The sequence below is a fragment of the Bicyclus anynana genome, chromosome 17, assembly GCF_947172395.1.
Source record: "Bicyclus anynana chromosome 17, ilBicAnyn1.1, whole genome shotgun sequence".
Taxonomy (NCBI): domain Eukaryota; kingdom Metazoa; phylum Arthropoda; class Insecta; order Lepidoptera; family Nymphalidae; genus Bicyclus; species Bicyclus anynana.
The window spans coordinates 11,744,333-11,757,264 of record NC_069099.1 but is presented as its reverse complement, the minus strand read 5'-3'; the positions used below and the strand labels follow the sequence as shown (position 1 = coordinate 11,757,264).

The 12,932-nt window shown below is 34.7% G+C and overlaps 1 protein-coding gene across 1 annotated transcript in view; it reads left to right on the top strand.

Annotated features, from left to right (window-relative positions):
• The window catches only part of LOC112046776 (dmX-like protein 2), an 83,391-nt gene extending 70,534 nt beyond the window's left edge, over positions 1 to 12,857 (top strand). Inside the window, exons 55-62 of the mRNA XM_052886513.1 lie at positions 695 to 755; positions 1,662 to 1,891; positions 2,513 to 2,582; positions 2,665 to 2,739; positions 3,260 to 3,477; positions 4,017 to 4,122; positions 5,401 to 5,506; positions 6,627 to 12,857. Of these exons, the coding sequence (XP_052742473.1) occupies positions 695 to 755; positions 1,662 to 1,891; positions 2,513 to 2,582; positions 2,665 to 2,739; positions 3,260 to 3,477; positions 4,017 to 4,122; positions 5,401 to 5,506; position 6,627 (867 nt within the window). The 3' untranslated portion in view covers positions 6,628 to 12,857. The remainder of the gene's footprint in view (positions 1 to 694; positions 756 to 1,661; positions 1,892 to 2,512; positions 2,583 to 2,664; positions 2,740 to 3,259; positions 3,478 to 4,016; positions 4,123 to 5,400; positions 5,507 to 6,626) is intronic.
• The last annotated feature ends 75 nt before the right edge of the window (positions 12,858 to 12,932 follow it).

Here is a 12,932-nt window from a genome sequence, read left to right as displayed (position 1 = left end):
CCTCCCTGACCTTTACATACTCCCTACATGTATATTATATAGGAATGCACATATTATATGTTACATATTAATATTTGTTTAATCCAGTCCAATCCACCCTCATTACTTACTCACTTTCCTAGAATTCCGAATGCACCTTATCTAGAATCCTTTATTGTAACTTATTTTGTTAAATCCTCTACCCGATGCGCACCTTAATTAGTTGAGTGTTTCAATTTGACAGTGTTAACAATGTTAACAGTCTTCGTTCGATGAAATTTATTTTCTTTTATTTTGTTTTGTGGAGTAACTTTATACATTTTTTCGTTAACTCGCCAGTATCCATCGGTTTCTTTACCTTTTTGGTTTCGATTCGTTCTTGTTTTATTTTCACATCTCATCGTAGACATTATTTTATAGGTCCTCAAATATTTTGGTGGTTTCTTTTTTTTTTAGATTCGTGTTGTTTTGATATTAGAAGAAAAAATACATAATGTATAATCGATACACTTGCAAAGCTTTGTTTGGTTAACTATAGGCGCTTGCTGATTGATATGTGTGCTAAGTGGCTATCATGTTGTCATGAAAATGTCCAAAAACTTTTATTTTGAAGCTTGTGTCTGTATTATTGACTTAAGTTATATTTAATATGTTTTATTTTATTATTTAATGGAGTTTATAAAGAGTTTTCGTTTTATGATACATTTTTATTCAGGTACTCAAACACAAAATTGACAATATCAAACGAATGGCCGCACATCCTTCACAACCGTTGTGTAAGTATGTCTGAAACGGGTGAATAGTTATACTATTTCGGATTTTTTTTCTATGTAAGTTTATTACATGTATAAAATTATTGAAAAGTAGCGTTTAGAAATTGCCTTGTATTCAGTTTGTGTTGCATCTTGTTAATGTTTACTGTTGATATTTAAAGTCAGTAAATATCGGTGCTTTAGAACGAAAGAGCTCTAAAACACAATGAGGGTTATTTTTTTTATCGGAAGAGGTAAAAGCTACCCTTATTTAACTTTGACTTACCGCTGTTACGTTCAAAGAAGCGATATGTGATAAGAGCGATATAGGTAATTTTAGCACAGAATTTATTATTGTTTTCATCGTTTGTCAATTGCTAAATATCTCTGCTCCATAAATTTTACCCGAGATAATATCCAAGACATCAAGACCAGCAAGATTAAGATGCGCGCCAAGAGATAAAAGATATAATTTTGGAATTTGGATAACCAAATATGGAAGAGTGTCGGAACAACGTATTAAATTTATCAGTACAGCGGAAAGCTTTGTTTTTGTTTTCGTTGTTTAAAATTCTGTGCTAAAAGATATCGTTTATTAAGTCAAAGTCAACAATTTTAAATTGGTGCCAGTAATTAATATTTTCTTTGCTTCCCTATCGTGACATCTCGAAAATGACCTGTCGTTTTGAATTTTTTTGTCAAAAGTAACGTGTTTTTCAAGTATTATAATCTTAAATTTACTTAAAAAAACACACAACAAAACGACACAAAAAATTATTGAAAGTTAAAAAACTAGCCTTCCGTAAAATAGTAATTTTCGAGAACTTGTTCATTATTGAAGGAGATTAGATTGAATGAATTACCTCCTATTCATTCAATCTAAAATAAATAAAATACAATCTTAATAAATAAAACTGTTGTCTACATCAGACCTGACAGGCGGCGCGGACGGCTCGGTCCAGCTGTGGGAGTGGGGCCACGGCTCGTGCGTGTGGTCGCCGCGCGCGCCCGGCGCGTTCGCGAAGGTGACGCGCGTGCGTTTCTCCGACTACGGGAACAAGTTCGCGGCGTCGGACGCGGACGGGAACCTCGCCCTGTGGCAGCTGCACCCTTCCGCCGCCACTGGCAACCAGCCGCACGCTTCGCCGAGACCGTTCTTTGTACGTACAAACATTTTGATGATTTTTAAATTGCTAGTACTTATTAGTACTAAATAGCGAAGATATTGATTTCACCCCGTTTTTTCTAAAATCTAGTTTTTAGCGAAACTTGTCGTTTAAACTAGAAATAAGTAATAGAAACTAGTAATAACTAGAAATAAGTAATAGTTAAGGCTAGTACGGAAAGTCAAGAAATATCAATTTTTTAAAAATTTCATAATCTTTTTTTTTTACCAAATTAGGTCATTTTTAGATTTCCTATATGATTTGAACCAATTTAGACCGTTAGATTAAAAACGATCTATAAAAATGATGAAAATTAATTTTCACTTTTATTTAGATTTTTAAATTTAAAATTAAATTTGGAATTTAATTTGGAATTTAATTTTAATTTTTTAAATTTAAAAAATCTAAATTTCAAATTATCTAATACTTACAAGTATGACCTGGAAGGTCAACCGATTTACTAATTGTAATTTAATTTTAATGACGAAGGCTGTTTGCGAAATTTGAGCCAAATTAGAGCGGCCAGTTTAATTTTTTTTTGATCTTATATATTTGTAATATAATCTATATAATCTATTTGTTTTGTAATAAAATAAGATTATCCGTTTGTTTCAGACACATCAATGCCACAGTAAAGGCATAAGCGACTTTGTATTCTTAGGTTCCTGTAGTTTAGTTGCCACAGGTAAACAAAGAATTGTGTTTATGATTGATTGACATTATGTGGTTTTTTATTAAAGATTTAAAATAAATGTTTTTTATTACAGCTGGTCATAGTTCGGAGAGTAAAAATGTTGCCATTTGGGATACACTAATGCCCGTAAAGAAAGCTTTAGTGGTTTGTGAGTACCTCTTGAAAATTTATTACATTTGCGATAAGTCCAAATTTAACTGTGTTTAGTTTAAAATTGAATTATTGAAGTTGTAATACTAAGTTAATTCAAAAGTCGATATATTTGCGTACGCGAGTATAACAGTGCTCGTTTATAGATTCACATTTTCGTACGATTGCTATCAACGTCCGTTCAAAGTCTTAATTACTGCTTACGCTTGCGTTACGTCCATTCAAAGTTGTCGCATTCAAAGTAAACTGGCATAACAACAACAGTGCGTACATTTGCAAAAATTATCACGTAGCGTACGTTTGCATAACAACGTCCATTTAAAGTTGTCTAGTTTGCATACGCTTGTATTACAACGTCAGTTCAAAGTCACGTATGCGTACATTTGCATACCAACCTCCATTTAAAGATGTCTCGTTTGCGAACTCTTGCATTACAACGTCAAAACTGGTCACGTTTACGTACCGTACGCTCGCATGATAAAGTGATCACATGGTTAAGTTGTCGTTTGTGGTCACAGCGTGGACGTGCCACGAGGGCGGCGCTGCGTGCGTGGCGTGGGCGGGGCAGGCGGGCGCGCTGGTGTCGTGCGGGCGGCGCGGCGACGTGCTCGTGTGGGACCTGCGCGCGCGTGCCCCTCGGCATAAGCTGCACGCCCACCACGCGCCCATCAAGTGTGTGTCGCTGTCGCCGAGGGAGGACTACTACGCGATTGGCGCTGCGGACGGTGATATTAAAGTAGGTTGCTCTTGTGAAGTAAAACTTCTGTATGTATTGTATAGTGTATTAGTAGAGGATCCCAATCTAAGACGACCTTCACCCATCTGTTTACTGAATGAAAATTGTTTTCTATCAAATTAAATATATAATAAAATATATCGCCAATGGGTTGAATAAAAAAATAGTCCAGAATATGATTAATAACAATTTTTTTTTCTTTTTAAATTTTTACTGGTTTTGTTAACAGACAAAGCCCATATCAATCGAGCGAGTGAAAGTATGAATCCTTTAGAATATGTAAACGTTAGGTTGACTATTTTTTTCTCGTCACAACAGGTAGGCAGGTATAAACACAAACAGGTAAATCGATACTGACTAGCCGTCTGTGTGTGAAGAGGTTAATGAATTAAAGTTAAAATAAAATGAAAATCTGAGACTATTAACTGCTCACTTCAGGGTCAGGCCTCCCTCCTTATAAGAGGGGAGAAATGGAGCTTAGACCCACCACGCTGCCCCAACACCACATACTCTAATGGTATTATTCGCTATGGTTACAGGTGTTCTCCTTAGCCACGCATCAGCTGTTGCACACATTCGCGGGCGAGCACGCGAGGAGCTCGTTCTTCAAACACATCGGCCAAGGCGTCACACAAATACATATAGGTAACAAATACCAGTTATAATGGTCTAAGCATATTTATACAGGGTGCTCGGGAGTATTTCCCATAACTCTAGGGTTATATTCTCTTTTTTTTTTTATTCTTTACAAGTTAGTCCTTGACTACAATCTCACCTGATGGTAAGTGATGATGTAATCTAAGATGGAAGCGAACTTGTTAGGAGGAGGATGAAAATCCACACTCCTTTCGGTTTCTACACGACATCGTACCGGAACGCTAAATCGCTTGGCGGTACGTCTTTGTCGGTAGGGTGGTAACTAGCCACGGTCGAAGCCTCCTACCAGCTAGACCTGGACCAATTAAGAAAACCTCAATCGGCCCAGCCGGGGATCGAACCCAGGACCTCCGTCATTAAATCCACCGCGCATACCACTGCGCCACGGAGGCCGTCAAAAAATAAAAAGGAAGGAAGGCCGTCTCTAAGGAAAATTAATAAACAATGTCTAAGGAACATATATTCTGAAATGAAATATTTCTTTTGTAAATAGATGTTGTCTCCCCTTAAATAGCGACCTTATATTATGACCTAGTCAAACTTTTCATTGTTAAATATCTTGAAGTAGCTTACTAGTGAAGTGCGGAGTGCTAGTTGCAATATCTCGTTGATATTGACAGTCTTACCACTACGATTACGTATTTTAAAATGCAAGGATAGATAAAGACGTGTGTTACATGTATAGTCGGAATTATTTGAATTACTTTGTATGAAAACATAAAAAGTTTATGTTATGCAATTCGGCTCTTAACTTCTTAATTTCCCATAACTTCAAAGTTATGGGAAATACCCCTGTATACATGGTTTTATAGCGAAACAGTGGGACTTAGTAATTTATAAATGTGTCCATACCAACCTGTAATAGGTTCATATTGACACATTATCGGGGGGTACTGCGTTTAAACCCACCATGTCTCTCTGATGCAAGTTGGCGGTCTTATACTTATTCTTAATACCTAATGTTTAACTCTTTAACTATAACTACCAGATTATTTTCTTTTTAAATTTATCACAATGACCTGGTTTGACGGATCGACAGCGGTATTTCTGTATTATAAACGATCGTTTGCCACTCACCATCGGATGGGTCATCTGCTGATGAGTGGCAAACTTTCAACTAAAGGTCGAAGGCGAAGATAGGACGTGATGTTATGTAAGCACCACATCGCCGTCCCATTTTTTTTTTAATGAGAATTCCCGCCCGAGAAAAACACGCTACGTGTGTAGCAAGCCTAATAACTAAGAGAAATGTAACGTTTATTGCAGACGGCGCGGGCCGCGTGTTCTCGTGCGGCGCGGACGGCACTATGAAGGTGCGCAAGCTGCCGGAGCGCGACCCCCCCGCGCCGCACCACTACTCCACAACCACATAGTGAGTATAGTGTTTCTTTTTAACCGACTTCAAAAAGGTCAAGTATACGAACACACTAGACACCCATATTATAGAAAAAAATTATCAAATTATAGAAAAAAAAAAAAATCTTAGTTTTAATTAATATATTCTATGATAAAGTTATTGTAAAGACACCCATATAATTTTCGAAAGTTCCCCTCAATTTCACCAGGATTCCATCATCAGATCTTGACATGATGGCAATGGGACCAAATGTGGACTATACCGTTTCAAACAAAAAAAGAAATCGGTGCAGGCGTCTTTGAGTAATCGGTGTACATACATAAAAAAAAAAGATACCGACCGAATTGAGAACCTAAAAACGTACCTACTAAACTAAAAAGTGAAAAATAACATCATAATATGTTCTACCTGCTGATTTGTATGAAGGCGGTGCTTAGCCGGTGTTGTCTTAATTTAAGCCATTTCTGACAGGACTGTCAGAAATGTAAATCTAAATCTATAAGATATTCTCACATGGCTTGAATTAATACATCACCGGCTTAGCACCGCCTTCATACTCATCAGCAGGTAGAACATATTATGATGTTATTTTTCACCTTTTAGTTTAGTGGGCACGTTTTTAGGTTTTAAAGTCGGTTGTATTTTTTTTTATTAAAATTTTTATTGTTCTTTACAAGTTAACCCTTGACTACAATCTCACCTGGTGGTAAGTGATGATACAATCTAAGACGGAAGCAGGCTAACTTGTTTGGAGTAGGATGAAAATCCACACCCATTTCAGTTTCTACATAACAACGTACTGGAACGTAATTACGCAGAAATAACAAAAATATTAGTAATTTTGTTTAAACGCCCATACAAATCTAACGATCATTAATTGCCTACGACGTCATTAGTTCGTACCATTTTGTATGGGGCGTTTTTCAGGGATCCGTGACAGCGCCGCAAATCTGACTCATTAAATCCCTGTAGCTCCGAAAGTAATGATCGCAGATACTCTGTTACTTGTACATTGCTTTACTAATAGCATACTCTTAATTTATATACAAATTAAAAAACTGTCACGACATGTCAGAAACGCAATTTCTGAGCGGCCGGCTATTATATTTGTATCATTGTGTTGTTATCGGTGCAGGTATAACGGCGTGACGGCTGAGTGAGGTGCGAGTGTACAGAGGGCCGGAGTGGGAGGGGCGCCCTACTTCCCGATGTGATGTATATTTTACTTGTTGCTGTTTGTACGTTGGATTATACGTTAGACTAGTCACTGAGTAGGCGATGTTGTATCTTTAGTGTATTATTGCAAATGTTTATAATGAATCTTTAGTTATTCCTAGTACGAAATATTCGCTATTATTATCTTAACTTGCGTGTTTTTCGCGACTCTAAACCCCTTTTGACATATTTTAAAAAGAAATCATCTATCAATCCAATAAACAACATGTTTCAAAATGGACTCGACTTATCAATATTTACAATAAAAAAACAGATTATAATTATTTGATTGTTTTCAACTAAGCGCGTGCTGCGTGCTTAGCACTTTAGTTTATAACTGTACCTGCGTAGAAGACAGTCATATTGGTTCAACTTACTTGTCGGTGACTACAATTGTAGGCTTGATTTGAGATTGAAGTGTACAGTTATAAATTCATTACGTTCAATTATACCGAAACAATTCAAAAGGGGTTTGGTGCGCGGAAAACACGAGTTATACACAATTTATTTATTAGCGGGGGACTTAGACTAATTACATAAGGACCTGATTCGCTAGACGGTACTTTCAAAGTATATGATCAACGATCTGATGTCAAAAATGGTCAACATCTTCTAGTTCAGTATAAGATTCATACCAGTGGCGTAGGTTGCCTTGTATCAAAATTAGTTGGAGGACCCAATAGACGAGCGGCAAATCCCGAAAAAGCTCTTTAGCAGTTTTTTATGTTCTTTTGTCCGGTAATCATGAGATTAAGGATTGAGGATTAAATTTTATTAATTTTTGCTTTCACATTTAAGGGGCCCCTGTAGACCGGGGGCCCCGTATCATTGGCGGTAGCTACGCTCCTGATTCATATCTAATTTAAACTCGTTTTTTTTTCACAAAATGACAGACAATTTTGTTCGTTTATTTGGGTGCGATACTAGTCCATATGTAATTAGCCCGAGGCGGGGTATGGTAGGGTGAATAGCGAATGCAGCTATGGACGCGTGAGCTCGTCGAGTGCAATAACTGCTAAACTTATGAATTAGTCCGATGTCGGAGCCTTTGAACTTGTTAACGAATAACTCTTCAACATATTTAGCTTAATATGAGTGCACATAATCATAACGTGTGACTTGTTGACGCATAATAAATAATTTACATACATATTATATTATTATATATTACGATATACCGTATGTTTGTTGTCGTGGCTTTTAATATGTGTAACGTTGACGTGTATCTTTATATAATCATATTATCGACTCGTGTAGGTCTAAGATTCGCGGCACAACATTATTTTGTGAAGACAAAATGACTTTTTGACAGCCTCCGTGGCGCAGTGGCATGTGCGGTGGATTTACAAGACTAGGTCCTGGGTTGGCCGATTGAGATTTTCTTAATTGGTCGAAGTCTGGCTGGTGGGAGACTTTGGCCGTGGCCAGTTACTGCCACAAAGACTTACCGCCAAGCGATTTAGCGTGTAGAAACCGAAAGGGATGTGGATTTTCATCATCCTACTAACATGTTAGCCCGCTTCCATCATAGATTGCATCATCACTTACAATCAGGTGAGATTGTAGACAAGGGTTAACTTATAAAGAATAAAAAAGAGCTATATTAGGTTCGACCAGCATTGGTCTATATAATACGTGGCGCGCTTATTAGACCTACTGGAATGTTTCGAGGAGATGTATCGAAATGTTCGAAGGTATATCAATAAATATTATTATTATAATCTAAAAAGAAATCCTTTTAAAAACTTCACACGCTATACTATTAGGTGTAAGTGTTTCATCAAATTTAAATATTTTTCGTATAACATGGGATGTTTTCGAAAATGTACGTCCATTTTGTTTTCTGAAAGCAATACGTCGTTTAATAAAAACATATTGAAAATAAGGCAATAATGCAACCTTGCACTACATTAGGCTCTGGTTAACAGTATTAATGATAACAGAATGAACGAGAGTGGGAGGATTTTATTTTTTTTAATAGAACCAAAAGCCGCGAACGCTTTGGCGTGCATTGAAAAGAGGAGATTAATAAAATTACTATTACTATGTAATGAGTTAATATGTAGTAAATAATAAGCCTGTAGCCATTTGACACTTCGAATCGTTAGCGTTAGCGTTAGCGCTTGTAGAAAGATCTACATACGCTAACGCTAATTAAAAAATGTATGGGAATGACATTCACTGTCTACAGGTCACGTGATCAAGTTGTCGATCGGATCTGTCATTCCCATACATTTTGTTAGTTTCGAAACATTAGCGTTTGTAGGAAGTGGGATACGTTTGCACTCTTACAGCAAAAAATATCGTTAAATAAATTACGTAATATAATCAAACGCATTTTTTCAAGCATTAGGCCCCTTTAATGGTAAGCGGAAAGCCATTGCCTAATAAACAGAGACACTTCACAGGGCTTTTAAGGAACATGTCCTACAAATTGTCAGTCTGAGTTCAATTACCTTCTAAAGGACCTGCCTCGCTAGCTCGCTAGCTACCCCTCTGTCAAAAGTATATGATCATGATCAAAAGTGTTCATACATACTGCATATATAGAATCAATGTTTCACTGTGTTAAATTACACATGTGTGTATTACGATATTTATAGTTGTGTGTAGTGTCACAGTAGTAAGGACAGGATATATTTATTGTTCGATATATTTTCGATGTGATTTTACCTCGTCCCCCTCAAAAAACGACAGACAAAATTGAATGGTGAATTTTAGTGCATTACAAGTCCAATAGAAGGTAATTAGTCTGAGTTTTACACTGGGAATCCCAATTAAATTATAGTCTGTGGTGTTGGTGTTTAAGCCTATACTGCCACATTCAAGTCCATCCATTCACTCTGGCTTCCAAAATCAATCAATCAATGACAGTTACTTTGGAAGCCAGGGAGCTACTCGATTGTTGTATTAAAAAATATTGTATTTGAAATAAATAAATTTTTGATTTTGTTTTTTTATAGCAGTAGTTATCAGAGAGATTGTCCCAATTAAAAATGCCTTTTTACTTGATTTTACATAATAACGCATTAAATATACATATACAATAGAAAATTACCGTAATATAACTAATTTGGATGGAAAATCTTTAGAATTAAAATATAAATATCGTTCTTTTTTAATTTCCTCTCATACGCACGCCATTGCATGCGTGGTGTTTAGTTGTGTGTGTTACTGTCTAATTGTGATAGTTATGACGGCAGCCGTCAGTTTCGCATTTTATTCCAATAAAATTACTAAATTACTTACTTATAATTTGGAAGATATTTACATGTACGCAATCAATTAGTAAGTGTGTGTTTAGTTGAACCTAATTTTGTCTATAGCTTATTTTATATTTTTCGAAAATTATATATAAACTTATTTTAATATAGCACTCACAATTAACAAGTATTTTAATTTGAGCATTTCTTATAATAATTTATTATTAACTTTTAATCTAACTGATCTAATATAATCACGTGTCCTGTAACGTAGGATTATTAAATACAGAAGACAAAACCCCCCATGTATGTACCAAACCACAACTGTCAAAAGACATTTTCTAGGACAGTTTCGTTATTTATATTTGGTTAACTATTTATAACTTCTTTTTAGGTTAATATTATTTTATCGCCAAAGTTGTGTACAGCGATTACATTTAAATTCACTTCACAAATAAGTTACCATCACTTTAGGTCTTACTTTTCTTAATTCGCACAATAGACACGTAAATTGATGCAGAACTAGTAAACAAAGATTTGTCTAGGTTAATGCTAAAAAGTTTTCAAGTTCACAATCAAATGACCTATCAAAAACTGAATTGTAAATTCTAGACTTGTTCGTCCATATAAAGGTCGGTACATACGGAACGGCGTAAGGACGTGGACGGAACCTGATCCGTGCTCTTGGAACATTATGTGATATTAGCGGACGCCCGCAACTTCGTTCGCGTGGAATTCAGTCTTTCACAAATCCCACGGGAACCATGGATTTGTTTGGGATAAAAAGTAGCCTATATGTTAATCCGGAGTAAAATCTATTTCCATTCCATATTTAAACACACACACACGTTACGTATGTAGCGAGCTTTTAAATGTCAATTACGTATGTCATGCTTGATGTGACCATAATGACTGACTTACTTGAAAACTTAAAAGTAAATACATTCTGATGGTTTCTTTTAATTTATTTTTAAAACAAATTCTATGCAATTATAACTCCATTTGTGTGTGTATACAGCGAAAAATATTCATATTAAATAAATATTTAATTGAAAAATTGATGTTATAAGGAAGAAATGTTTATAGAACAATATATTAAAATCATTATACTTTCAAACAATTTAACTACAGAGGCATAAAAAGAAATAAATTTTGAATGTGATATATCTGTAATAGGAGTGTGAATTCTTAATTTATCATATTATTGTAAATAGAAAACTTGACGACTAAAAAAAATATATCTTTGTTTTTGGAGTATAATTTTTTTGGCCCATAAGAACTTAGTAGGAACAGTTATTATAAAATTATTACATTTCAATTTTCAAAATAATAGTCCACATTATTTTTTTATCTATTATTGTAACGATACTTTTTCATTCAATTCTTATCAGAAAGAATGAATAGAGGTGATAACATTCAACTTGAAAGGAGGCCTAATTTTTATGTTACCCTAAAATGAGCATGCATACAATAAAATGAAAAATTATTTATTAAATTTTATTATGGATGATGAGGTTAAAGCATTATCATTTTATAAAATACAGCAATACACAGAAATTATCTTTGGTTATTGCTATAGTAATACATGATGATATGATTGCCATTGTTTAATCTGTTAAATATAACAAGATTTGTTCTTAAAATCATTGTTTGGTAAAATTTCATTCGCCATTTCCGCAAAAAAAGATGCCTGTATTATATGTATACTTAATTATTTATTATAGACGAATTAAAACATTTTTGTAGATGAATAATTCATTAAAGTATTCAGTTTTGTGTGACCAGACATAGTAGCTATCAATTTTATTAAATCAGACGGAATTAATTTATAGTAAATTAGACTACAAAATAATCAATTTAAGTTGTTATCTATTCTATTAGTGCAATATTAGGGAAAGAGCAGACCGAGTTACAATTTATGCTCTGGTACTATTACTATTAATTGTAGATTTTATTTTATCTTTGTCCGATTATAATATGATATAGATTTGTCTGATTGGATTTTTTAAATATTTTAAAAAACAACTTATAAATTATAGGCTAAAATTGAACTAAAATTGTTACTCGGTCAAACCCTAATTTAAGAAGCTGTTTTTTGAGCATAATATTTTTTTTAATTTCAGCATCACATTAATGGTAACTTTTACTTATTAACTATTATTCCTCTAGGTGTGCAATAACATACATGGAATTCCTTTTGTACTTGTGTGTTCCTGTTTTAATATTGATGTCTAGCTATGTAATATTACAACCTGCCAAGCCAAAACTCATGTGTACCCATAGATTAAAAATATTTTTTTTTTGTAAATAATAGGGTCATGGTCTGCTTTTGTAATAAATTGAGGACATTTATATAGCTTTTACGAGTAGGGGTGCTATTGGAATAAAACAAGTTACTGCATACTTTCAATATAAAAAAAATATCTACTAAATATTCCGTTATATTTTCGAAAGGTTTGCGGCATACTCAACCCGGTTACTGGTCGTACAGACTACTTTAGTATTTTAGTCGAGTACGAACAATTTTTGGATTTACCGCCCAAAAATTGTTCGTACTCGACTAAAATAGGTACCTAAAGTAGTCAGAACTAGGCATTAGGGCATGGACGTGGTAGCGAGTGGCGACGGGACGGGACGTATAAACACAACGTCATCGTCCCGTCCGTATACACGTGTGTATTTGGTATAAAACAATATTTCCAAAAAATCCACGTCCCGTCCCGTCACGTGATAAAACACTACGTTTACAGTGAGCTTTAATATGTTAATAAATCTGTTTAAATCGATACTAGTCAATGACCGTATTATTTACAAATAACAATATTTAAATATGTAAATCCACATGCTGCATCTGTGTTAATGCAATAATTGTGAACAATGTTCGTATTGATTAAAGCTTATTTTGTTTTATTTATGAAAGAACGTTTAAAATAAAGGTTAATCTAAAATTACGTGTTTTTATTATGTACTTCTATAATTTTAATTAGACATTGTATTGTACCTACTCGTACATGTTTTACTAC